General features: G+C 35.2%; 1 protein-coding gene across 1 annotated transcript in view; it reads left to right on the plus strand.

Annotated features, from left to right (window-relative positions):
* Positions 1-24,386, plus strand: part of ANKRD28 (ankyrin repeat domain 28) — a 47,053-nt gene extending 22,667 nt beyond the window's left edge. Inside the window, exons 10-25 of the mRNA XM_009704492.1 lie at positions 826-894; positions 2,487-2,627; positions 6,705-6,816; positions 7,460-7,486; positions 8,438-8,512; positions 9,689-9,890; positions 11,335-11,422; positions 11,871-11,988; positions 12,585-12,804; positions 14,216-14,303; positions 14,400-14,483; positions 15,000-15,145; positions 15,331-15,413; positions 15,557-15,639; positions 17,911-18,002; positions 23,584-24,386. Coding sequence (XP_009702794.1) covers positions 826-894; positions 2,487-2,627; positions 6,705-6,816; positions 7,460-7,486; positions 8,438-8,512; positions 9,689-9,890; positions 11,335-11,422; positions 11,871-11,988; positions 12,585-12,804; positions 14,216-14,303; positions 14,400-14,483; positions 15,000-15,145; positions 15,331-15,413; positions 15,557-15,639; positions 17,911-18,002; positions 23,584-23,870 — 1,915 coding nt within the window. The 3' untranslated portion in view covers positions 23,871-24,386. The remainder of the gene's footprint in view (positions 1-825; positions 895-2,486; positions 2,628-6,704; positions 6,817-7,459; positions 7,487-8,437; positions 8,513-9,688; positions 9,891-11,334; positions 11,423-11,870; positions 11,989-12,584; positions 12,805-14,215; positions 14,304-14,399; positions 14,484-14,999; positions 15,146-15,330; positions 15,414-15,556; positions 15,640-17,910; positions 18,003-23,583) is intronic.
* The last annotated feature ends 925 nt before the right edge of the window (positions 24,387-25,311 follow it).

Consider the following 25,311-nt stretch of genomic DNA (forward strand, 5'->3'; position numbering starts at 1 on the left):
TGCTCATCACTTGAGTTGTGATCCATATTGATTATTGTTATTGTATTGTAGGTTTTCTATAGCAGCTACTCAAAATTGCCTGGAAGAATTGGGTAATAAATTTCATGATACACTTTGTGGGACACAAGAACTCCATGATATTGATATTTTCATTTTTCTGTTTCAATGTTGTTTAAGTAATACCGTTAAGTAATCATTCTAAGTCAAAAGATACTTGATAGATACATACTTGTTGGAATTTATTAAGGTTAAAATGCTATCTTTTCATATAAAAACACATAATTTGTGACACATTCCCTCATTCATCTCCAGTTTAGGAAAGTTACTAAAATAGTGTTTAAACAATAAGTAGTATTCTACGTCTATTGTGGTGATCATATTGTATTGAAAATGAATTACACTAAAAAGTAAAATATTTATGTTGCAACTTATATTTGGCCTTTAAAATACACAGTAAAAACTTGCCTCTGTGCTGGAATCCTGGTAGCAAAAAGCATGTGACATGCAGGTGTTATTGTTTGCTTTAAAGAATTGAAATTTCTGTTGAATTAGGTTAATGTTTATGTGCTTTATGCATGCCATTTGCTATCAATAAAATTTCTATATATGGACTTGAAATAATTTATATTCTTTCCTGATTTAGTCCTGCAATTATGAAATCTATTTTACATACAAAAATATGTTTATCAAAATTTTCATATGATAGTTCAGTTCCATTAAAAATAACGTATGAGATGTGTATGTGTAGCAGTTCTGATATTTGCAGAGGCCAATATTAAAGAAATAAAATTTGCAATCACAAGTAATATCACATTGATTTAATAGGAATTTGGAGTGCCTAAATCTTCTGCTAAATACTGGTGCAGACTTCAACAAAAAGGACAGATTTGGGAGGTAAGACGTTCTAGATTTGTATATTGTAAAGGGCTGTGAAAAGTATTACAGAAGTAGCATCTTGCTATGTGGGCAAGTCTGTGTGTTCCAGTTTAAATGTTTTTTTAAGATACAATGTGTCTAATAAACTGTGCTTCAGAATATGTTACCAGGAGTTACAAATGTATTTTGTTTATTGTGTTTTGTTAAGTAGGTGTTTAGTCTTATTTTTAAAGACTGAGTTCTGTATTCAACTCTAATTTTTATGAGCCTTTTTTTGCTTATAACATGAATCTAATGAGTTTAATGTCCTTGGATAAGAAATTTAGCAATGTTTTCCAAATAATGTATTAGTCAAACCTATAAATCTGTTGCTATTTCTAAGCTTTTTTTATAAAAAAAAATCCATTATTTTATAATAACTGCTTTACCTTTTTCCTTTCATTATATTCATCCGTTTCTGTTTCCTTGTTCGTGCTCTGAACTCTTTTGGAATGACATTAATTTCTATTTTTAGTATAGGATATTTTAAGTTTAGATGGCATGATCAGTACTTGTGTAAAATCTCACATCGCATCATGGAAAATATGATTTTCCAGGATGTAAATGGCAAGAGTAGGACTTGAGGAGACCATTATGGATCCAAAGTTGTATTTTGCTTTAAATTCCACTTCCATTCTTTCCTGAGAAAGGAACAACTACCTGTCACAACTTTTGTCATTGAAAGTTGTTTTTCTGCTGGTTTGGTTTGGTTTTTGATTTAATGTGCATGTTATATAGAGCAATTATTTCAGGAGAGGGAAACGACTAAAATAGCTAAAAATGGAGAGAAATGGGGAAAAAATAATTTTAAGGGAAAGGGAAGAGGTAGGACACTTTAAAGTGCTGTGTCCTCAAAATTGAAACACTTACAGTAGCAATCTTTTTTTTAAAAATAGAAAATGGAATTCTGAGTCATTTTGATGCTTTTGAAATTTTATCTGAACTGGTTTATTTAGTCAATTGTTTACTTATTTGAAGCTGGCATGAGTTTCCTCTGAGATTATACATCAGTACTAATATTTCACAGTTTTGTTAGAAGAAGACAAGGTCTATTTTCAAAAGTTTTCTTTAACAATACCTCTACTATGTTAGTATAGTTAAAAATAAGTAAATAATGCTTGCCTCTCTTTAGACAAAATTCTGATCTCTTTGTCGAAAACATCTACTTGTTAATTGTTGTATTTTATTTTGACCTTGTTTAGTTTTATGCAGTTCTTAGATTTGTCCATATTTTTCCATGTGGCTTGAAATTACTTATTTAAAAATACTATTTCTAATGTAAACTTGATTTTCCTCTGTATGTTTACACAAGAAAATTCATATAAAGCTTCCCTTCATACAAAGTTTGTGCATATTTGGGCTGGAAAATAGATCCCCTAGAAATTGTTCTGCATTATTAAATGGCCCCTAGAAAATGGCCCCATTTTTTTAATATTGTAATGATGCATTCTTCACCACAAATGCTTGTTAAAAAATGTAAGGAGGATTTAATTTACTTTGCTTTTTCTGTCTCTGTAATATTGTTTTGCTGTTATTTACCATTGTACTTTTTATTTAAATGTGTACTAAAGAACTCCACTCCATTATGCTGCTGCCAATTGTAATTATCAGTGCCTCTTTGCCCTTGTGGGATCTGGAGCTAGTGTGAACGACCTTGATGAGAGGGGTTGTACACCTCTGCACTATGCAGCTGCATCAGACACAGACGGAAAGTAAGTGGCATGCCTTGTACTAAAGCCTTTCTCCTTAGAAACATTTGAGCTGTGAATTTCGTGTATGTTCTGCCTTCAGCTTTGCCAAATACAATTTTTTATATTTTTAAACATTAAACTGGACAGAGGGTTGTAGATTGTATATAAAATATTTTCTGTAACAAATATTTCTGAGAAAAATGAACAATAGTAAAATGTATTGTAATTTTTTGGTTATGTCCTATAATGCAGATGCCCTAATTCAGGAATTCATTGAGAACAGTGTTTTTCATCCTGCCTGCTGTGCAGTGGTTGAGTAAATATCGGGGGGGGTGCAAGGGCGGTATTAGGACAGTTGTGAGCAGTAGGGTTATTTTGCTTTAAAATCAAATTCTGATGAAGGATGGTGTGTTTTATGGAGGGTTCTTACCATTGCCCAAAAATCTGTGTAGTTAGTCAGAAATACACTGTAAAACTAGACTCTTGAGTTACAGTAGGCCTACATCAGGATAGAAGTTAACTTGACATTTCAATATAAGATGCTTTATCCATTTGGCGTTTGATTAAACTATTCATGTGTGGCATTACAACTCTGTCTCTTGTTAGTGTAAATTTTTGTGAAGTAGTTACATTTCTATTAATGAAAAGCATCCAGAAACTTTCATAAATCCACAAATGTCTCTTGCATGTGTTTATTTTGTAACTAATGGCTATATTTAACATAGTTATTAATGGTTTAAATGCTTATGTGCAAAAGTTATATAGATAGCACAAAACTGATGAGGTTACTTAAGCTGTAGACATTGTATATATTGAGACTTGAGAAGAGTACCACTTGCATATGTACATGCTCGCATACACAGGTCAAAACAAGCTGGTGTGCAGCATCGCATTTCAAATGCATACAGTGACACCTTCACTGGAAAAGAGTGCTGCTTAGTGCCATATCATCTTGTTTGAATACAGCACCTTTTAAAAGATGAGGTGGCGTATAACTTACAGATTGGGTTTTAAAGGATAAATAAAGAACACTTTCATGGCCATTTAAATAAAAAAGGCATGTACTTTTAAGTATTATGTAAAGCCAAATTTCAAAACAAAATTGCTGCTTTTTAGATATACTTTCAGTTCCTGCTGGAGTTTGCTGAGATAATTTTACTTTAATTGCCCTCTTATGAGTTGAGCTAGGATTAATTTTAGCTTCACAGTTGCTCTGAAAACCTCCAAACTGTAATGGTTCTTCAGATGACATCGTTTTGCCATCTGTCTTATAAAAGGCATGAACAAGAATGATGATGACAATACTGCAGAGCTTTGGGAGGTAACTCAAAAGAATCGTCTCTGGAACCCATGCGATACTGCCCTTCTGATGAACAGTTGGCTGTCTGGAAGAGAGGCTGCAAAGCAGAATGGCCTGAGGAGAAGCTTTTTATATTGATGCAGCAAGTTGATTAGTAACAGCTGGAAAACCAGTAGTGCTCAGCTCATATTCAAATTAGGAATGAAGCTAGAAATGATTACTGAGTTGGAATATAAGTGGAAAATGAGTGGGGGAAAAAATATCAGGAAATGATCTATATAGAAATTCCAAAGATATTTATGTGCATTTTTATAGTCTTTGTTAAGACATCTTTAAAGACAGATTTTAGGGACAAGGACGTTTTTGTTGAAAATTATTTACCTGTTTGTTCCTGTTTGGAAGTGTCTCTTTTGTGTCTTCAACAAATGCTTCTGATCTGGAACAAACACCAGTAAGCCTCATTTTGACAAGACCAGAGAGAGAAACATGGTTGCAGCATGAAATAAACTAACCAGCATCTTAGGAGAGAAAAAAACACACTCTTACTCTGTTAGAATTATTTAACAGACAGTATACCAATAAATGGAAAATAACTTATCTGGGCTTTCAGAAAGTTTGATTGAACTCCTTTTAAATAGGCCTGTTGAGGACAGTTAAGTATGCAAAAGATGCAAAGTTAATGTCTTTCCCGGATGAGAAGAAACAGCAAAAATAATCATCTGTTTTGTGTTGGGAAGAAAGGGTCATTAGGCTTTGGAATAGGCTGCCCAGGGAGGTGATGGAGTCAGCATCCCTGGAGGTGTTTAAGACAAGACTGGACGTGGCACTCGGTGCCATGGCTTAGCTGACATGGTGGTGTTAAGGCAAAAGTTGGACTTGATGATCTCAGAGGTCTCTTCCAACCAAACTGATTCTGTAATGAAATCCAGGCATTTGTTTACTGGGCAAATAAAACTCGAATTAGTTGGTTAAAAACATAGATATACTTTACAGGTAGTTTTTTATTAGATACGTTGAACTTGTAAAGTTACTTACATTTTGTGTTACATTTGTTACTCTTTTTAAAATTGGAGAATTGTTGCCTTTTTTACTACCCACCTAAGTTCTTTTCTCCTTTGTGCATGCTGGACACAAAATGATGAAAGTGAGCTCGCACCTTGGTGTTGCTCCTCTTCTCAACTTTGTAATGAGACAGAGTACTTTATGAATGAGGACGTGTCTAATTACAGTTTTTCCTGCAGCTTTTTGCCTCTTTCATCTTCACTCACCTGGTTTGTTACATTCAGCCTTTGTCTGGAAAAGCAAATGTCAGGTCTTCAGCAAATTGCTGTTGTTGCACATAAGGTTATCGGGCCCTTGAGCCAGTACAGCTGTCTTACTTATGCTGAAATGTGTTTCCATTTCATCACAGCTGGTACTGGATCACATTCAGATGATGAACTTGCATTGTTCCATCTGCTGCTGACTCTAGGCCCTTCCTTGAAAGAATTTAGGAAGAGTTCTGATGTCACAGAGCCATGCTGTCTTCCCTCAGGAGATGACTGCTTTTGTAGGATTTCTGCCTGTATTTCTCCAAGGTTTGAATGTTCTCCAGGGTTTTGAGTGATCAAGTTTCTACTAATGGCATTGATCAGAGGTCATGTTAGGATTCCTGCCTCTCAAATCTAAACCTGCCATATCCTACTGCAAGTTTGTCACATGACATCACAGCATAGCCATATCATACAACTACAAATGTTGAAATTTCCTTTAACTTTCCACCAAACAGTTTTCCATGAGATAAATGGGAACTAAAACTCTCATTGTCAGTGTATCCAACTGGCCCGTGTGTCACTACTGATAATGGTAATCTGTGAGACCTTTAGATAAACTGTGCTAAGGAAGAAAGATTCCAAGCTGGATTTGACAAGATAATGTATTTTTTTAGCTTCACATACATTTTGTTTAACGGATAAAGGAGAAGCATTTCATAATCCCAGAGAGAAGAAGGGATAGTGACCTGTTGTACACTTCAGAAAACCAAATGGCTTTACCAGCAAGTTCAAGGTCATGATGGTGACTTTGCAAAACATTGCTGAAATGAGAGTATAAAATTATTAATAAGTAGGGTTATTGGTTGGAATCATTTAGTGTGTATGCATGGAGTCTCTTAAAAACAGAAAAATAGGGAGAGGGAGCTGACTTTAATACCCTGTTTTTCATCTTCCTGGCTGAGTGTCTGTGGTTGAAACTGTGCTGATCATGTCTGCCTTATAACTTTGGGTAATGAAAGTAACGAATTGTAGGATATAAGCATGCTAACAACTGAGTGTGCTTACAGTATAAATAAATCAATAAATCAGTGTCTGGTAGTGGAAGCATATGTGTGTATGGCTCTTGGATACATACCATGAAGGACTCAGCTATTGGTTTTCTTCCTTCTGTGTTAAGTACAGAAGAATGTACTGATACAGAAAAACATACAAAAATAGTAATCATTTATACTAACAAAGGTAACTGCAGTTGTATTAGCTAGGAGGAAAATAGTCATGAAATACTAGTTTTAACCAAGTCAGATAATTCAGAGGATGCAGGATGTCTGCAGAGAAGGATTCTCTCAAAATTTGGAAGCTTTGTGATTGACCTTAACATTTGATGTAATGAGTTAGGTGTTCTCTAGTCCTAGCCAATATTGTACGTTAAATCAGTGTTCCTGTGTGCTATATTCTATTTTCCAATCTAATTGGAACAATTTATCACTTAGCATAAAGTTGAAATTGAACATTTAGAGATATGGTTGCATATGTCAATTTAAATAGGTGCCTGGAATACTTGCTAAGAAACGATGCCAATCCGGGGATCCGAGACAAACAAGGATACAATGCAGTTCATTATTCAGCTGCTTATGGTCATCGCTTGTGTCTTGAATTGGTAAGAAAATATATCATAGATGAAAGCTGTAACAGCTGCTCTTACAGAATATGATGCAGAGGCCAGGGGATTCCTCCGTCTTGGTGGTTCATCTGTAAGCTAGGTCAATACTGGTTTACAGCCCCCGTGAGGATAAATATTTAAGCACTTTGTACTCTTAAAACAGGGCCAAGGTGAGGGGCTGAGATGCTAGATACTGGCTTAAAAAGATAATACATTCTGAGATGAAGAGATAACTGTTTGAGGATGTGGATATTAGTTTTGTTTTGTTTCTTAACTTAGAATACACTTATAAATTTTTTTCCTGACGGCTGAAAAAAAAATAACCATGGGTTATCTCACTGAGAAGTGTTAAGAAATTTCACAGAAGTCATCCGAAGGAGCAAATTAAAATGTAGAGAAAACCTGTTAAGTAAGGGTGCCCTTGAAATTGTTCATAGAGTTAGAGTAAGTAACGGCCACATAATAGAATTTTAGATAACAAAGCCTCAGGTAGTTTTTTATTAAACCCTTTGCAAAAATGTGTATGTTGTTTGATATGCTAATTTTCTTCTCTGTGTTATACCACTTAGTATTTTTATACAAATTATACTTTTATATTCAAATGTATTCAAACATGAATTCTGAATGTTTTTTACTGCAGATTGCAAGCGAAACACCTCTAGATGTTGTAAGTGTGTATTATTTCTCACTGTTAAAGTATGACTGTACAGCGAAAAGGAACATGTAATTTTAAAAATACTGCTTATTTTTAGACTTATTCAACCATTTCTTCAATGCATAGATGTATTAAGTTCAATTACAATTTAGATTTAATTGCAATTCAGAATTTTAAAATAGAAAATTATTTTTAAGCCTTTTTTTTTATTTCAACATTCATATGACCCTGTTATAAAAGTGTGATAATAAAAACTTAGTGATCTGAATGTATTTGGTGTTCTTCAGACACTTTGAATATTTTAATTCTACTAGTGTACTAAATTAAATATGGTCTTGAAAAGGACCCAGAATTAAAACTTTAGAACACATCTGAAAGTAACAAATAGAAATACATATAAAATAGGATTAAAATATCTATGTGTAACACTTGTGCCTTTTTGGGTCTATTTCTTCTCTTTGGGAAATGTTGTTCTGTTCTGAGAAATCAATCCTGCATTCTGGCTTTTCATATTGTTTTCTTGCTGACTTTTCACCTAATCTAAATGCTTGGTTGCTTGGGGGTTTTTGGGTTGGTTTGGTTTTTTCCCCTACTACAGCTGTTCTCACCTGTCCTTGTTTTCCCTTTGTATGCATCTCATCTATATTATTTTGTATGGTTGCTTCAGGAAAAATAATAATTTTAGATTAGTTTCTGATTTAATTATGGCATTTTTATGCAAAATTAAACAACTGTGCTTGGGAGATTAATATGAGGATGGGGTTGCAGTCATTGCAATTCAAACTCTTTAAAAGGTTGAAGGACATCTAGAATTCCTAAGAAAACTGTAATCCTATATTATTTTTCCCATTTTTCATCCTTTATTTTTCAATCTGTGTATACTGGAAACTGTAGCAATTATTGCTGAATGTTTTTAAAGGTGAGGGGTTTTTGCACTCACTCTGACTTTCTCTCTCTGCTAAGCTAATGGAAACATCAGGTACTGACATGCTGAATGATTCAGACAACAGAGCACCTATAAGTCCACTGCATTTAGCTGTAAGTATTTCATTCTTTAGTGATGATAGCTCATCTAATTGCAAACAGTTGTTGACATAGGTTTATTCATTCTGAACTTTTTAAAAATAGGTTAATAACAATAAGTGAAATGCAAAAATACACACTAATATTCCTGAATGAGCTGTACAGGGGGATTTTTGCATTTCACTTGAAACTTGCTTCATGGAACAGCTTTCCTTTGGAATCTTCTAGTTAAGATTTATATTATAATTTATAGTAATAAAACTTTTCGAAGACTTGTTCTATAAGTAATAATGTATCATCACCATTGTTTTACTCTCATCATTGTTTAGCATGAGAAATGTTTGTCCTTTGCATAAAGATTTGTGCATAAAGAGAAGTGTAGGACAGGACCTGATGAAACTGTCTATGCAAATATACTCAATATACAGAGCAACCAGCTCAATATGTAGCTTTCATCTTTTCACTGGACCTTGAGCAACTGAAAAACCACAATGTACTTTCTGAAAATAGCCTAAGTCTCATGCAGTATACATATGTATGTGTATATATGGCCAAAGTAAAAAAAAAATTATAAAACCATAGTTGTAGATGTTTATTTTCATTACTAACTTTGACACTTTGTCTTGACACATACCTACAGAGTATTCTCTCTGTTTTTTTTTTTATCCTTGTATATCCATTCTGAGCTCTTAACTGTTTCATTCCCTAAGTCCCTTCTGTTTTACCAGTTATGTTAACTGTAGCTATTTGTACTGTATTCATTTTACCTACAAATTTTATTGATTTCTTTTTTAAATATTTTATTTTTAAAAAATACAAGGAATTCGTTAAGTTTGCATATGTTCCTCACTTGAAATAATCTGAGTGTGATGTAACTATAACGTAAAGCAATGAAACATGCAGTATTTAAAACACTGTTATTTATACAAATTGAAGAGAGATGTTTTTCTGAAAGTAGTTTCAGTTGCTGACTGCAAGGATAAAACCGCAAAATTCCACCAACCTTCCTTTCTGAAATTGTGGGGGTTTTAAAATTAGTTATAACTATTATAACTACTTACATGCTGCATCAGTATCTCTTCCACATGTTAAAACAAAAATACTATCTTCACAGTTTAATTTATGTAATTCTGGTAAGAAAGGGAGAAATGTGAAGGATGAGAAAACTGAAGAATTTTCTTATTCTTGTAGGCCTATCATGGCCACCATCAAGCTCTGGAAGTGCTAGTACAGTCGCTGCTGGACCTTGATGTGAGGAATAATAACGGAAGAACACCATTGGATCTTGCTGCCTTTAAGGGACACGTGGAATGTGTAGATGTGCTCATTAATCAGGGGGCATCAATCTTGGTGAAAGATTATGTTGTAAAGAGGACCCCAATACATGCTGCAGGTATGTGCTAACTGCTAACCTCTAGAATTTTGGCCTTTGAAGTGGATCATCTTCATATTTAGAAGTCTGTCATTAATGTTCTGAGAAATGGTGGTTTAGGAATAGACGGTGACTTTTAAGGTATATGCCATGCTGAGAAAGGTGTAACAAAGCAGTTGCAGGTAGAAACCGGTATTAACTAAGTAAATCATTTTGGCTTGAAGAGTGCTGTTCCACACTGCTCTCTGGAAGGGTGCGTTGTCCTTGTCCATTCGACTATGGCTCTGCTCACAGGGGTCAGTGACACGCTCCTGTTTCTCTCCTCGTCTTTCACACAGCCCAAACTGTAGACTCAAATTTAGATACGTGAATTGTGTTGCCTGTCTTGGCGGTAAAATACTTCTAAAAATGACTGGGGTCTCAGAGAATTTTGTCAGTTTGAGAAGAGACGTGAAAACTATACGTTGCTTTTTTCCAAGGATTTAAATGACTCCTGAGTATTTTCAAAATAACATCAATCCTTTGCAATATTTTCTCACTGCGTTTCCTAGAAAACTTCTATAAACCTACCTTTCTCGAAGTCTAGCCTTCATACTATATTCTTATTTTCTTCCTGTCTTTGAAAATAGGCTTATTTAAACTGATGTTTATAGTTATGGTGTTACAGAAATGTCGCAATAAAAAGAGCATTATGTACAAAACATCATCATTCTAACCACTTAATTTGTTTTCCATGAGCACAAGCTGTGTTCTTCTATTTGATTTAGCTTCTCCTAACTTCCGTTGGCATTTCTGTCAGCTAGAGAAGCATGAATTGTCACTGTTCTTATTGGGACTGAATACAGCAGCTGTATGTCAGAAATAATTTCCCCTCCAACAAGCAATCATTTATCTTTCATGATTTGCATGTAAATGCGATTTCTCAATTTTTTGTTTCTTTTCTTCCCCCCTCCTTATTTTTTAACTGCTTGGTTAATTACTTCTATGCATTACATTTCCTTCTCCTCTTTCTAAATGTGATTTCAGTTATTTCATAACTATGCGCACGCTACACTTGCTAACAAAATCTGTCTGTGATTGGCTAGATATGTGTTTACCTGTGCCTTAAAACAAGCAAAATTTATGCTAATTACTATAATTATTCCTTCTTGTGGATGTTGTATAAGCATATATTCTAATTATGCTTAATGTGTGCAACCCCATTTATATGTAAAAAACAAATACCTGTTGGCAATTGACAGTTGAAGTCAATTACTTTTAATACTATACAGTTGAGAATGCCTGATTTCTAAAATAATTTTCCAGTGTTTGTATTTTTTGGTTTTAATTTAAGTTATAACAATGGTAAAGTTGTACAGTGGGTTCTCAAGCTAACAGGCTTTAGTCTGAGCAGGTTACCGTTCTGTTTGAGCTGTATACTCAAACGCAATTAATGTAAAACTTTTTTTTTAATGATGTTTTACAGCTACAAATGGTCACTCGGAATGTTTGCGGCTATTGATAGGAAATGCAGAACCACAGAATGCAGTGGACATTCAAGATGGAAATGGACAGTGAGTCTAAATGATACACATACTGTTCTTCAGAAGTTACTGCATTTTATAAAAGGAAAAACTAAATATTTTACATTAGTGATTTTTAATTTATTAAAGGGAGATGATATTTGAACTAGGACAAATGTGACTGTGTACTCTACAATAAACATCAAGTTAACAGTGAAAAATGTTCTTGTTCATTTGGGGGGAAACTAAAATGTGTCTTAATGCCCAGATGCTGAAAAAAGGGATTCTAGTAACTTAATCAGGACTTCTGCATTAGGGGATATTAATTGATTTTCTTGAATCTGAAAAGCAAATATGAGTGGCATTCTTGGAGTGAAGGCAGTGCTAGAGAAAATCATTGATGTAAATTTTAACAGCATTGTCCAGAAGGATAGTAGTTGTTACATTTCAACTGAGTGCTAGTCTGTTAAATTTCCACTTTATTTCACTCTCTGCTTAGGACTCCTCTGATGTTGTCAGTTCTCAATGGGCACACGGACTGCGTTTATTCGCTCCTTAACAAAGGAGCAAATGTAGATGCCAAAGATAAGTGGGGAAGGACGGCATTACATAGAGGGGTAAGAGAATATTCCTTTGGTGTCCTTTCCAGTTTTATACATATTAATTTCAAGTATAAAGTTAATATGTAGTGTTAATGAATTTCTCATTATTCTCATCTTGTCATTCTTAGTTTTTAATTGTCTTTTTAGTTGCTTTCGAAAGGTTAGCTTTTGCCTGCTTGGTACGTACCCTCAGAATTCTTTTGGACTTCTAGAGTCTCTTAATCTTGCTGTGGAGTGTTGACTGGAAAGTTCTCAGAGTACAGCTTTTTGTTTCAGGGTGGGGGTAGTGTTAATGGGAGGAGGAAAAGCGTGATGCATGCCATATGCCAAATTTTTTTTTTTTGTAGTCTCTGCCAGATAAGACAATTGAATGAGCCCTAGAGATTAGCAGTTCATTCAGTGTTATTCCAAGAAATTGTTCTGTCATCAATATTGAAATACATTACTATTTTTCCAACAGAGTGGCTGTTTCCAGGAATAAAAGTAACTGTGCTTGTCTTGTTATTACTTAAAAATGTAAGAAATTGCCTGAAGTTTGCTTGCTTTAGTTATACACCTTGGCTTACATACATGAATATTTGCAAACTTGCTATTTCTTCTCTCTCTCACAGGCAGTTACTGGGCATGAGGAATGTGTGGAAGCATTGCTTCAACATGGTGCTAAGTCCTTATTACGAGACTGTAGGGGACGAACCCCTATACACTTGTCAGCTGCATGTGGACATATAGGTGTTCTAGGAGCTCTCCTGCAGTCAGCTACATCTGCGGATGCAGTACCTGCAATAGCAGACAATCATGGCTACACATCACTGCATTGGGCCTGCTATAATGGTAAAATACAGGTCTAAATGTATTTGTTGATATTGAGATAGAAGTTATTACTACTTATAAGAGTAACATATATAATCTATCCTCTGTCAGTTCTTATTAGTCAATGTGACAATATGATGGACATGATATCCTGAGGGCGAATACGTTAACATCTGATACATGAGGTGTTTAGTTTTGTTCTACATTTTTGTTACAAATTGCCTTCTTAGTTTTATACCTCAAGGAGTCTTTCAAGAAATTCAACATAGTACCTATGACTAGAAATGTGTCACACATCCCCAAAAAAATAACCTTCACAGGGAGTCTTGGGAGGAATGGTTTCAGATTAAATCTTTTTTTTTTTTTTTTTTTAAACTTGCTTCAAATCGACCTTGATATAGGCATAAGAAGCTAAAGTATATAAAAGTGATTCAATAAGAATTTACTTTTTTCTTTATGGATCCTTTTCTTCACTGATACTTTTCTTGGATTTGGGGGTGAGGGAGGCCTTAAAAGGTAGAAAGTTCATTCAGCTCCTTTGCTAAAGATTTTATTCTGAGTGTTCATTTCCGACATAGAGGTGAAATAAATGTGAATGTCTACTGAGTCACATGATAGAAAAAGCTCAAGAAGCAAGGGTTTAGAGCTTTGTTTTACCAGTTATTTTTAAGTGAATAACTAACTAGACTCTCTTCACAGCTGAAGCAACTGGGTAATACACTGATAATTTGAACTAGAATAACATCTCTTTATCACATTCATAAAATTAAACTCTTGCAGCTTGGTCCATTTTCAGAGTGACCACAGTGTCTGAATAAAACAGAACTGAAATATGCTTGATTTGTAGAATGAAAATGTGACAGGACTTGTGAAAATACAAATCTTCAGACATCAGTGAATGTTGAACTAAGGTTCTCTGCATATATACATCAAAGATTAAACAGATAGTTACAATTGCTAGCTACCTGTACAGCAGCAGGTTATAGAATTTTGAAAATAATAATATGATAGGTTGAATATGTTCTTTTTAAGCTTTTGTTATGACTATCGACTTGGTAATTCTTTGGGTTTAGCAAGACAGTGGAACATCAAATGATGGAGATATTTTCATGTAGACAAAGTGGTAAACTTACAGAAGAGTTTGAAACGTGGAGGTGTAAAGAACTAAATTAAGTGTTCTGGATGTTCTTCAGATGGCATGAGAACCCTTTTAAATTTCACAAAGTTTACAGTGTTAAATGTCAGTTTGGTTTTCAGTATTCTAAAAATGTCTTAGTTCCTAAATGTAACCCTATCAAATATAACCGGTGTATCTTTGAAACTTTCAAACTAAATATGGCTTAATCTAATTTAGATAAGTATTTTTTGTTGTAATCCATAAATGGACCTTTTCCCTCTTTTTTTTAATACCTAATTCTTATATTTGCTTTAGGTCATGACAGTTGTGTAGAGCTCCTCCTGGAACAGGAAGTTTTCCAGAAAATGGAAGGAAATTCTTTCAGTCCATTGCATTGTGCTGTGTAAGGAAGTGCAAAATTATTCTTCATAGATTTCATTGCTGTATTTAACAAAAGATTTATCATTCTGTAAATAACAGGCTGTTTAATTCATTATAGGATAAATGACAATGAAGGTGCTGCAGAAATGTTAATTGATACACTAGGTGCTGGTATTGTAAATTCAACAGATTCAAAAGGAAGGTAAGAGTGTAAATGCACTGTGGAAGAATGTTTGTGATGTAATAGAGTGGCTCTGCTAAATTCTAGAATAATTTGGGGGTTTTGTATTTGCTACTTATGTTAATTTCCTCTTCCCCCTGTTTTTATGCTTTGAAGATTTTTTGTTTATTCTGTGCTAGAAACAAGTTTTAGATTTTTAAAAATCCTGTTCTGATTCAATAAACTTGAATTGGCTTTTTACTATATAGGCAAGTTTGAGCATGTTTTAAATTGTATCATTTTGTGGGTGGTATTTTATGCATATTTTATTTTTCCTGAATCAAATTGTATCTCTATTGTAAACTATATAGAGGGAATTCTTTGAAACTTGAAGGTGACTTTCTAAAGGCAGCAGTCACAAGTCCAGCAATACTGATTTCACAGGATCAGTGGGAGGGACTGCCCAGACTTTTGTATCTGCAGGATCACAGTCATATGTGTAGTATAAAGTAGAAAGCATGGCTGAACACGGCCATACTGTCTTTTGATCTGTTGCAGAACTCCTCTTCATGCAGCAGCTTTTACAGATCACGTTGAGTGTCTACAGCTTCTGCTCAGTCACAACGCTCAAGTAAATGCTGTAGATTCTTCTGGAAAAACACCTTTAATGATGGCTGCAGAAAATGGACAGACGAATACAGTTGGTAAAGAGAAAGCTTTACATATTTCTGCTCTTAGGTTTGTTAATCTCACTACTGGTAAAGTTGCCTTATAGTTAATGTTATTGTGGATATATTTTGTCAAAATTATATTTTCATTTTGTTCAAATGTAAGCCATTAAGACTTTAAGGAATATGCTTTTAGTTAATACAAATCTTTATTTCCCCAGAGGTGCTGGTTAGCAGTGCTAAAGCTGATCTGACTTTGCAAGACAGTTCTAAGAACACAGCACTCCATTTGGCTTGCAGCAAGGTGTGTGCGTAGCCTGACTTATCAGGGCTGAACTTGGTGTTATCAAGCATTGTTTGCAAATATTAACTTGTTACTTTGAAAAGGCATTCATAGCAATTTTTGAAGAGTATTTGTTATGTGACAGATGTTTGTTCTGTATTAAGGGTCATGAAACTAGTGCCTTGTTAATACTGGAGAAGATTACGGATAGAAATCTCATCAATGCCACCAATGCAGCCTTGCAAACGTACGTATCAGCAGTGAGTGTGTTGTACAGATGAGATTTTGGTGTTTATCTTGCTCATAAAGAGGAATATTTTTCAGATTTTTTTCCAAATTTGTTGAATTTTAATTGCTTAATAGGTACCAAGAGTTGAACCAACCTGAAGTGGTGTTTTGCTTATACTTAAAGTTCTAGTTTTAGCTGGGTGAAAGGGGTGACAAATAAATCTTAGAGTAATGTGATTCAGGGAGTCCTGTGTGAATACTGCAATCCACTGCAATTACCTGTAAACCAATATTTTTGTTTTATAAATTACCTAATTTTTCAATTAAAATTCACTTCAGTTAACAACTCACTTGAGGCAAACTAATCCTTGCTCTTCAAAGCTAACTAATAAAAAAAAAAGAAAAAAAAAAACCTAGCTGAAGTATGCTTTTATTCTTCAGTATGCTTTCTGTTAGCAAAAGACACCTATTCCTACTAGGATGAAAGACTATTTTCTATTAAATATTATGGAGGATACAGTATTCTTGATGCTTCCTGAAGATCTTCTGTCAAATAGAATTAAGCCTATTTTGTTAGCCCAATCATAAGGAAAACTTAAAAATGTAGTGATATGTCATACTGGGGAATATATATGAGGATGGGCTATCAAAATTACTCTTCTGTGGTTTTTTTTCTTTTAAAGAATGTATTTGTGTTATAGGCAATATTTGACACCTGATACATAGCTGAGTTATGTTCATGAATTGTTAGACTGCTTTAATGACACTATCACAGACCATTTAGAAAAAAAACACTGGAACTTGTAAGCAACTCCTGTATTTCTCTGGCCTTGCATCCCTTTTGGAATCTGTCATGTTCAGACTCCTACAGTTCTTCCAACTATTCCCAGAGATCTGCTTGAACTAAGGAGTTAAGATAGTAAGACTCTTCCTCTCTCTTACTGCTTACCATGGTGCACCTCAGGCAGCATGAAATAACCAGAAAGCAGGAAAGAGATTGATTGCCCCATTTCTGACTTGAAGCGAGGATGTCTTGAGAGAAAGAAAAGCAAAAATGTGATGAGAACAGAAGTGGGAAAGTATGCTACCACAGGCTCACGTAATTCCACCCACATGCCTTGGCTCATATAGTCTGATCAAGAGATGTCACAGGGAAAAATAGGTACATATTCACACCTCCATAAAATGTTTATATAAATGGCAAGATTTTAATGGTTGTTTAAAATGTTACTAGTTTAGCAAATGTTTTTTAATAATTAAACTGATTTTCTAAACAGCTTAAACAATGTCCTACTTTGTGGCAAGATAAGCATTAAAATTGTTGGCCTTTGTATTAGAATTATTTTAATTACAGTACATTTTTCAGTGTATCTGTGGTGTGCAGTAGTTCTTGAATCTTAATAATTTAATATAAGCACCATAGATACAGCTGCTTCTATTTGTATCTTTTGCATTTCTGGTCTCTAAGTAAGGCACTTGTTTGCAAATCAAAATATAGTTCACAGTTAATTCAAACAATTTTAAGATTCTTGAAACGAATGAAGAGCAATATAAAGCAGAAGGGAAGTAAGCTGATTATTCTCTTTACTGCTGAGTGGTGGTAGGTTTTAATTAAGCCAGTGGGAACCAATTTTGAAAAACTGTTGCATTCTAAAAAGATAAAATTTGAATATTTGAGGATCAAGTCACCACAAAACAGAGTTACGGTTAATATTTTGAGGTTTTGAAAAGTAATCTGCTTTTCTTGCTTCATGCATTATACTGTAAAATAATTTTTTTAAATCTCTAATCACAATGGAATATAGTGGTTTCTAAAAGGCACATTGATTAAAGGCTTCTGCAACTCTTATAAGCATTTACATGCGATAGAGTATGACTACCATTCTACTGTTAGTATTCTAATGATTATTGCCAGCAATATGCAGTAACTCTCAGATGTGACAATATCTGTTACAACAGTTCAGTGAAGGATTTATCAACAGTAGGGTACTAAATGTTTCTAACTTTTTAACATGATAAAGCTCATAAGCAAGCAGGTCTTTTCTAGTAGCTACTTCCTCACTGTGTGGTGCCATAAAAAGAAGAACGTGCACACTTGTTATTGTACAGTTTCTTTGCGATAAGAAAAAAGATTTGCTGTTTTTCCCATCTTAGTTATATCTACTATATTTATGTGTGTAAATAACATACAAGTATAAATACTTCAATAATCGTGTATCTAGATGCAAGCTACCTATCTTACTTAATATCTTATTCTCATATTTACATATGAGTTTGCTTGTCTTCACAGACCTCTGCATGTCGCTGCTCGGAATGGACTAACGGTTGTAGTTCAAGAGCTTTTAGGAAAGGGAGCAAGTGTACTTGCTGTAGATGAAAATGGTAAGCAAAATTTAACTTTGTTTCCCCATAAGGAACTGTGGTTTTAAACTCAGCTCCCTGAAAAGCAATAACCCTTTGGAAATTTCATATGGGTCTTGCAGTAGGTTCCCCCATAGAAAAAAATGTGGTGGCGATGGGTCATTTTAGCAAAGCAGCAGAGTGTAAGGAGAGTGAAAACTTCCACAACAGCACAGGTCACGGCATAGAAATGTTTGGTTTGCATGTGTAGTTTTATAATGTATACCCTATAAATACACTAGCTTTGGCATACTGAAAATGGTCAGAAAAGCATAATGCTCAAAGTAAAATACAACTTTCAACTGTTAAGAAGCTGGATTGAATTGCCATTTGTTTTGTCATGGTAGATATATTGGTGTTAGCTTTTAAAAGCAAGTATGAATTGCAGATCTCTGTTACTGGTCTCAAGCTTCTGGCTCTTTAGAGTTTTTTGGCACATGAAAGAAAAAGTAACTGCTTTATCACAGAGAATACCCCCACACACTTCCCCCCCCCCCCCCCCCCCCCCGCGCCCCCTCGCCTACCCCCCCCCCCAAAGGGATGTGCTTAATTAAGAGTTCTAATTATATTTCCAGTTTGGAAAGTTTTTCCTCTCAATGTTTACTATGACTTTCTCTGTGCCTTTCTCAAGTTACGCTGCTGAAAGTGACATGGGTGATTTAAAGATCACTCCTTGCCCAAAACAGGGGACAGGTGTAACTGTAAATGAAACTCCCTAAAATGAAAAGATTGGAAAACATATCTTTTTGATTTCTGTTTCTCATCACAAGTATGCTAACTGGAGATGTTTGTATTTTTGTGGGTTTTTCATGTGCAGCCAGCAAGTCCCTTGTTAGGGTGGATCTTTGATGTAACAGAGAAAAAGTTGTTTGTATAGAAGTCACAGTTAAATTTTAAAGTAGCTCTGAGTGCTACCTAATCTTGTTCTTCACTATGGTTCTTTTCTTGCTAATAGCAATTGCTTTGTTTATACAATGTTAAGCAGCCTTGAGAATATTCATAATGAATTCTTTTTCTATTGGATGAATGTGCCAACTTAAAGTACAGTACATGCAAAGTGGTGAATACTTGGAGTTGTGGGAGAGCAAGGGAAACTTTTGTAGGATTTATCAATCTATTTCACCTGTCACTGTAATTTTTTCTTAATTTTTAGAAGTATTAGTATGTCAGCAGACTTGCTAAACCTGTTGCAACAGTTGTCTTGATTTCCATAGTGTACCTTTTATATTAAATAGAAAAGTTGGCAGTAGTGATAGCCAGGTTCTGCTTTAGGTCTGCTGTCTTTGATTTTAGCATCTATTGCTAGAGTGTGTTTCTTAATTCTAAGTAAAAATATAGGAGAAACTTTGATTATTTTTTTTTTTATTTTTAATTAGAAAGGCTTAAAAGAGTATGATACATTTTTGGGGGTGAGAGCTATCCGGTTAGCAAAGCAGACTGAAGAAATAGGCGCTGGAATATTTTGCATCACAACACTGACATTCTCTTACTTTAGCATAGCTCAGGTAAGTACAGTCATCTGCCATGCAAGCTTGGCATTTCAGGTAGAATTAGATTAAAATGGAGGTAAAGTTTGAGTTAGTATTTTACATGGAAGCGTGTCTTAATGTGTGGAACATGTAACCAGCAGAAGTTCAACTGGTATGGAGTGGTGACCCCCTTTTTGTCTTTGAAGTTGTGCCTTTCTATAAAGGCTGCATTGACCTTTTTTATAAGCAGTCTGTATCTATATCTGTATAAAACTACTTAACAGTCCTCTGCTGCTATATCTGGGCTACAGAAAAGTACTGAAAAACGTGAGCTTTGGAAAAAAACTAACGTCACTCCAATTCTCTGCATTTAAATTTATAAATAATTTATAAGATATTTAAAACTCTAGATTTGAAGTCCTACTGCTTTTATTATAGACTATCTCTTAATGGGGTGAGATCACTTTTTGAGATGTTTAAGAACTAATGTCTTTGGAAAAAATTCAATCCTCTTGGTTCTCGAAAGATTAAATGCAACGGAAACAGCAAATTAACTGTCCAGTATACTTCCCAAAAATGTCATGTTGAGGGTTCATTCTCAGTTCTGTATCAGCACTCACTCAAATCTTTCAGTTCTTTTCCCATGTTTCCACACCTTTCTTCATAAAACTTTACCATCACTCGCATCTACAAAAATTTGGTTGAATTTTACATTATTTATGCAAGTTTACCTATCTTAAAATAAATTACTAGCTTTTTCTTTCCTTTGACACCAGCTGAAGTTTTATTTTTGGTCACTCAACGAGTGTTTTCAAGTTTTTTTCCAAACGAGTGTTTTTCAAGTTTTTGTTGTTGTTGTTTTGGACTTTTTCCTGCTGTTTAACTTGCTAGGCTAGCTAAATCTCTTGGTACGGTCTGTCTTTTGTTGTATTAATGTGCATCACAGTAGTGAGAGGAGGCATTCTCTAGCTTCGGAGACTGACAGAGCATGGAGGTTTCTCTTCTTCTCTAGATTCATCATTACAGTGATGATTGGCCTTGCAAGCTTTTCTCTTTTTTTTTTAAAAAAAAAAAAGGGGGGGGCGGGGCGGTTCTAGTTCTTTTCCAAGCCTTCCTTTACTCATATTCTAGTTTATATTGGAGACCTCCAGTTTTCTGGAAGGAATTTTTCTTGTAAATGCTTACGAGATGACTCATGCCTCAGATTACTTTCTTCTCTTTCCCAAGTGTAAGACTACATTCAGTTTCTCTTGAGAACTGTCTTTGCACTGACCACATTAATAACCCTCTGATTTTCCTGTAGGCGCCTTCATGGAAACTTTCAAGCCCCAGGGGACGGAGCAGCTCTGCATTTGGGCAGAGAGAGCCCTTGTCTTAAGTCCGTGTCCACTACTTAGGCTGTCTTTTCTATTGTGCGAGGAAGCTGCTTCAGCTGACTCTGCTTTAGTTGCCCTGTCTATAAATGAAGATAGTGATTTTTGATGAGGTGTTTTTTTTTTTTTTGGTCCTATGAAAGCTTATGCAAAGGCAAGTACAGATTATGGGGAACATTATATGAGAATTGAGTAAGAGTATTTCAGTGAGTTGGTACCTTTTACCAACATCTTATTAAAAGAACATTTGAAGTATTTATATCTGTTGTTGCCCTGACATATGAATGATCAGTTTGCAGTTGTTTGAGGGACATAAAAATGTAATTTGTTCTTACAATTTTAAAAGAACATGGACAAAAAATAAAGTGCTGGAGGATGCAGATGTCAGTCTTTCATGGTGCAAGCAGTTACTTCATTTTGCTATGTCTAAGGCAAGAATAAAACTGTGATATTTCATTCCTAGTTATGAAAGCCAGAAGCTTAAGATCTAAAACTGAATATTAGTATAAATACTATTTTTAGAGAACTTTTAAAATAAGCAAGTAATCTGTTTAATCTTTACATTGGCCTTTAATGTTTTTTATACTGAACTGGAACACTCAAAGGTAGCTGGTGACTGCTCATTTTTCTTCTTTGAGCTTTTATCAAACCGTGTTAGTGAAAGAAATGGTGTTGAGTATGGCCAGCTTGAATAAACACTTTGTGTGCCATCTTACCTTCATACAATCTCCTGCAACTGTAGATATCAAATTGTGTGCATTTGAGTATCGATGCTGAGCTTTCTATTCTGCCTGATGTACCTGAAATGCAGTCTTCATCCAAGTGTGGCAAGCTCTGGCTCTTGCTTCTGAATCCTCTCAAAATGTATCTCTTCTGCAGACTGTCACTGTTAACTCTGAGCTGTTAAAGTGCTGTGATACCTTACTCTAACAATGACAACATCCGCTGCGCTGCACTTCTGTACGGCCCTATCGCATGGTCAGCTGGTGCGTTTTGTGCTTGAATTATCTGTGTTTTCCCTTGGATTGTATGCTCCTTTGGGCAGGGACTGTTGTCTTACTCTGTTCCAAGCATCAAGCACAAGGTCTGTCCTGAGCAAGTAGAGGTTCAACTGCAAGATTGTCTGTCCCCTGCTTGCTGTTTTCTTAATTTCTAGCTACAATTATTTTCCATAATGTGCCTACTTGTTCAAAACTTCTGTGAAATTGTACAACACGATAACTACTCCTGAGCTCTATCCTAACACTTGACCTGGATCTACTTCTACAATAAAGATGATTCCTTAGTAGCTGAAACACTTACTGGTAGAATGGGCATTGCCTCATTTTCCATGCCTTCCTAAGGTCTAGCTAGAAATCCATCACACGGTTTGCTTTAAAGCCATCTGTTATTTAAAATTACTTGTGTGCTTTTTACCTGGATGTTGTATACCTTTAAGTTGTGGATTTGGGGTAGCGCAGGACTTCAGACTTCCAAATGTACCTGGATGTGAGTCTTCCTGTTCGGCTCATTGTGGGCATATCTGTCGCATGCAGTGAGAGGGTGCAAGGGTGCTACAAGGTGATCTGGACACCCACCTCTGTGCGGACCAGGTAGAGGGAACAAACTTACTTTGGTCTTGGCAGCAGAATTAGGTGTTATCTGTGGTTGTTCTTAGGGGGCTGCCTTGCTTCTAGAGCTGCTGTTGTCACCCTCATTGCAGTGCCGTGGTGTTGCAGAAATAACCTGAGACCTGTGCCAAAACTTATCCTCAGGTGCCTTGCTGGATGAGTAAGGCTAAAGCCTGAGATGGGAGCAATGTGGAGATCTCCACTGAGGAGAATTTGAAGAGTTCTTCTTGACATTTGAGTAGAGGCAAGTATATAGGGAAGGGTGAAGCTGGAAAGGAGAAATGTTGGAGGATCATTAGGGCCACAGTTACCCAGAAGAGATTTCACAGCTACGTGACCTGACTGCAAATCAGAGCCCGAGACCTCCTGCAGCATTTGGGGGTTGTGACAGTAGCATTGCCTGGCAGCAGGAGTTTGGCCGGACCAGGTGGGCAACCAAGAGGTGTAGTTTCTCTCTGCAAGTCCCAGCCTACTAATCCAGCTGACATTTCTTCAAATTTCTTGTGGATATCTGAATTGATATCCCTCAAATAAAAGTTAGACATTGGCTTTATAGTTTATATTACTGTATATAGTAATAAAAGTATAGGTTGATTGAAATTGTATGTTCTGCGTTTTCAATTAACTGTCCCTGATGCTTTAGCCAGCTTGTTACTGAGATAGGACAGTCTTACTAAAATAACTGCCTGCTATATGGAAGCTTCTGGATGAAATCTTTCACATGTTGAGCTATAGTTTCTGCAGTGGCTCTCTAGTGAATGCCTTCACCCACCACTGTTGGCTGCCATTAGTTGTCACCTCAGCCAGGTGACTTCCTCACCATTTTCAAATCCAGGCTTTTCTCGCTGGCCTAGACTGTCTGACTGTGCTTAACAAAACAATTACATCTCTGTTCCAAAGCCCACTAACTTCTGGGTTGTTTTTGTAACAGAAAGTTTAAAAATTTTAATTGATAATGCATTTAAATGTATGTGTTTGATTTTTTTTTTTTAAACAGTGCAGAACTAAGCAATATAAAATACTTTTGCAGCTGAAACATGACATGATCTTGGAGAAATTTTTACATTGTCTTTATTTTAAATGAAGGTTTTGGTTTTTCTTCACTTTCCAGGTTACACACCAGCTTTGGCCTGCGCACCCAATAAGGATGTGGCTGATTGCCTAGCTCTCATTCTGGCCACGATGATGCCTGTTTCATCGAGCAGCGCGTTACCTTCCCTTACATTCAATGCCATTAATCATTACACCAACACCTCAAAAACTGTCACCTTCGATTCCCTGCCAATCATGAGGAGTGACCATAGCTCTTACTGTACTTTTAACAACATTGGCAGGGAAGATGGCTACCCATATACAGAAGAAGACGAACTCAATGACTCAGATTCTGAGACCTATTAGAAGCTACATTTTGTAAGTCTGAAGAGTGAACCCTTGCGCTGGAAGGTCAGACTTGTGCTTTTCGGAAAAAAGCTATCAGTGTTTGAATGCAAAAAGAGGACAGACCTTTGAGAAGATGTTTTTTATTGTGGTTGCATATAAAAAAAAATCTGTGAGACTGTAGGAGGATTTTTAAGAGCATATTTTGCAGAAGAAGCATAAATTCTTGAATAAGTACTTGGAATCCATGGCAAAAAAAAAAAAAAAGAATGTCAAAACTGTTTTATTTAACTGTATTCTACCATTCTGTTTCCGGTGCCGGGAGTAATTTCTGCAGACTGGGCACCCTACTTGATGTAAATGAACAACACTATCGTACAACACAAAGGATGCTAGATTTAAATATTACCAATAAAACTAAAACCATTTTGAAGGCAATAAATGAGTTTGGTACAGTAGGCATTGTTTGTGCTGCAAATTGCCAAAGGACCAAATAACTTAAAGATTTTTTTTTTTAATTAAATACGTTTTTGTGAAAACTGGAATAGGTTATTTGAGAAGTTGTTTCAACCAAACCTTAATTACTTCTGGAAAAGAAGCTTACATTTGGTTTTAAATGTTGATTTATTTTTTTTAATCATCTGAAAGCCTTCCGACACTATTAAATGTACCATGAAAGAAAGCAGATGTACTTTTAAGTTTTGGGTTTTTTTTCTTTTAGATGAAATGAAAATGAACTTGTCATACTTTTATAATACTAAAATTAAACCAGCTAACAAGGTGAAGTCAGGGTGAAAAATGTACAGTGTAATAAACAAGGGAAGGGGTGGGAGATGTGGGAGGGAAGCAGTAATTGTTGCACAGTTTTAGATTTTTTAACTTTTGGGTTTTGGATTGAGATTTTTTTTTTTAATTTAAAAATACACAAGTTACTTGGAAACTATGAAACTGCATAAAAATTGAAATGTCTTGATAACCCTGTTGTGACTGAGAGTTCTTTTCAATAATTTGTCTACTTCCTTACATCATAAATTTGTATGTAAGATGAAAATTGTATATCCCTATCACTTTTTTTTCCAATCCTGGAGTTACAAGGGGGGGAGGTGAATTTAAAAGTATATTTCCCTATTAGAGAAAGAAGTACAGTGTCTGGTCTGTGGGAAGAGCTGTGTATCTTTGTTGTGCTCCATTTAGAAAATAAACAGCAGGAACAGGTCCCTGTAAAGTAGTTCAGACTTGCCCGAATTTTTTTTTTATTTATAACAGACTACTGTGGTTTTTTTAATTGCCTGAAGAATGAAAAACTGACATAAGTAAGCTGAAGTTTTGTCTGTTAAATATGAGTATTTACTTTATTTGGCTCTGCTTTAACTATAACTGTTACTTTTCAAGTGAATTTGTTTATGTACATGCAAGGAATCCTTGCATGTCCTGCTAAAGTAAGAATAAATTACTACAAACT

This window comes from Cariama cristata, unplaced genomic scaffold, assembly GCF_000690535.1.
Source record: "Cariama cristata isolate BGI_N322 unplaced genomic scaffold, ASM69053v1 scaffold700, whole genome shotgun sequence".
Classification (NCBI taxonomy): Eukaryota; Metazoa; Chordata; class Aves; order Cariamiformes; family Cariamidae; genus Cariama; species Cariama cristata.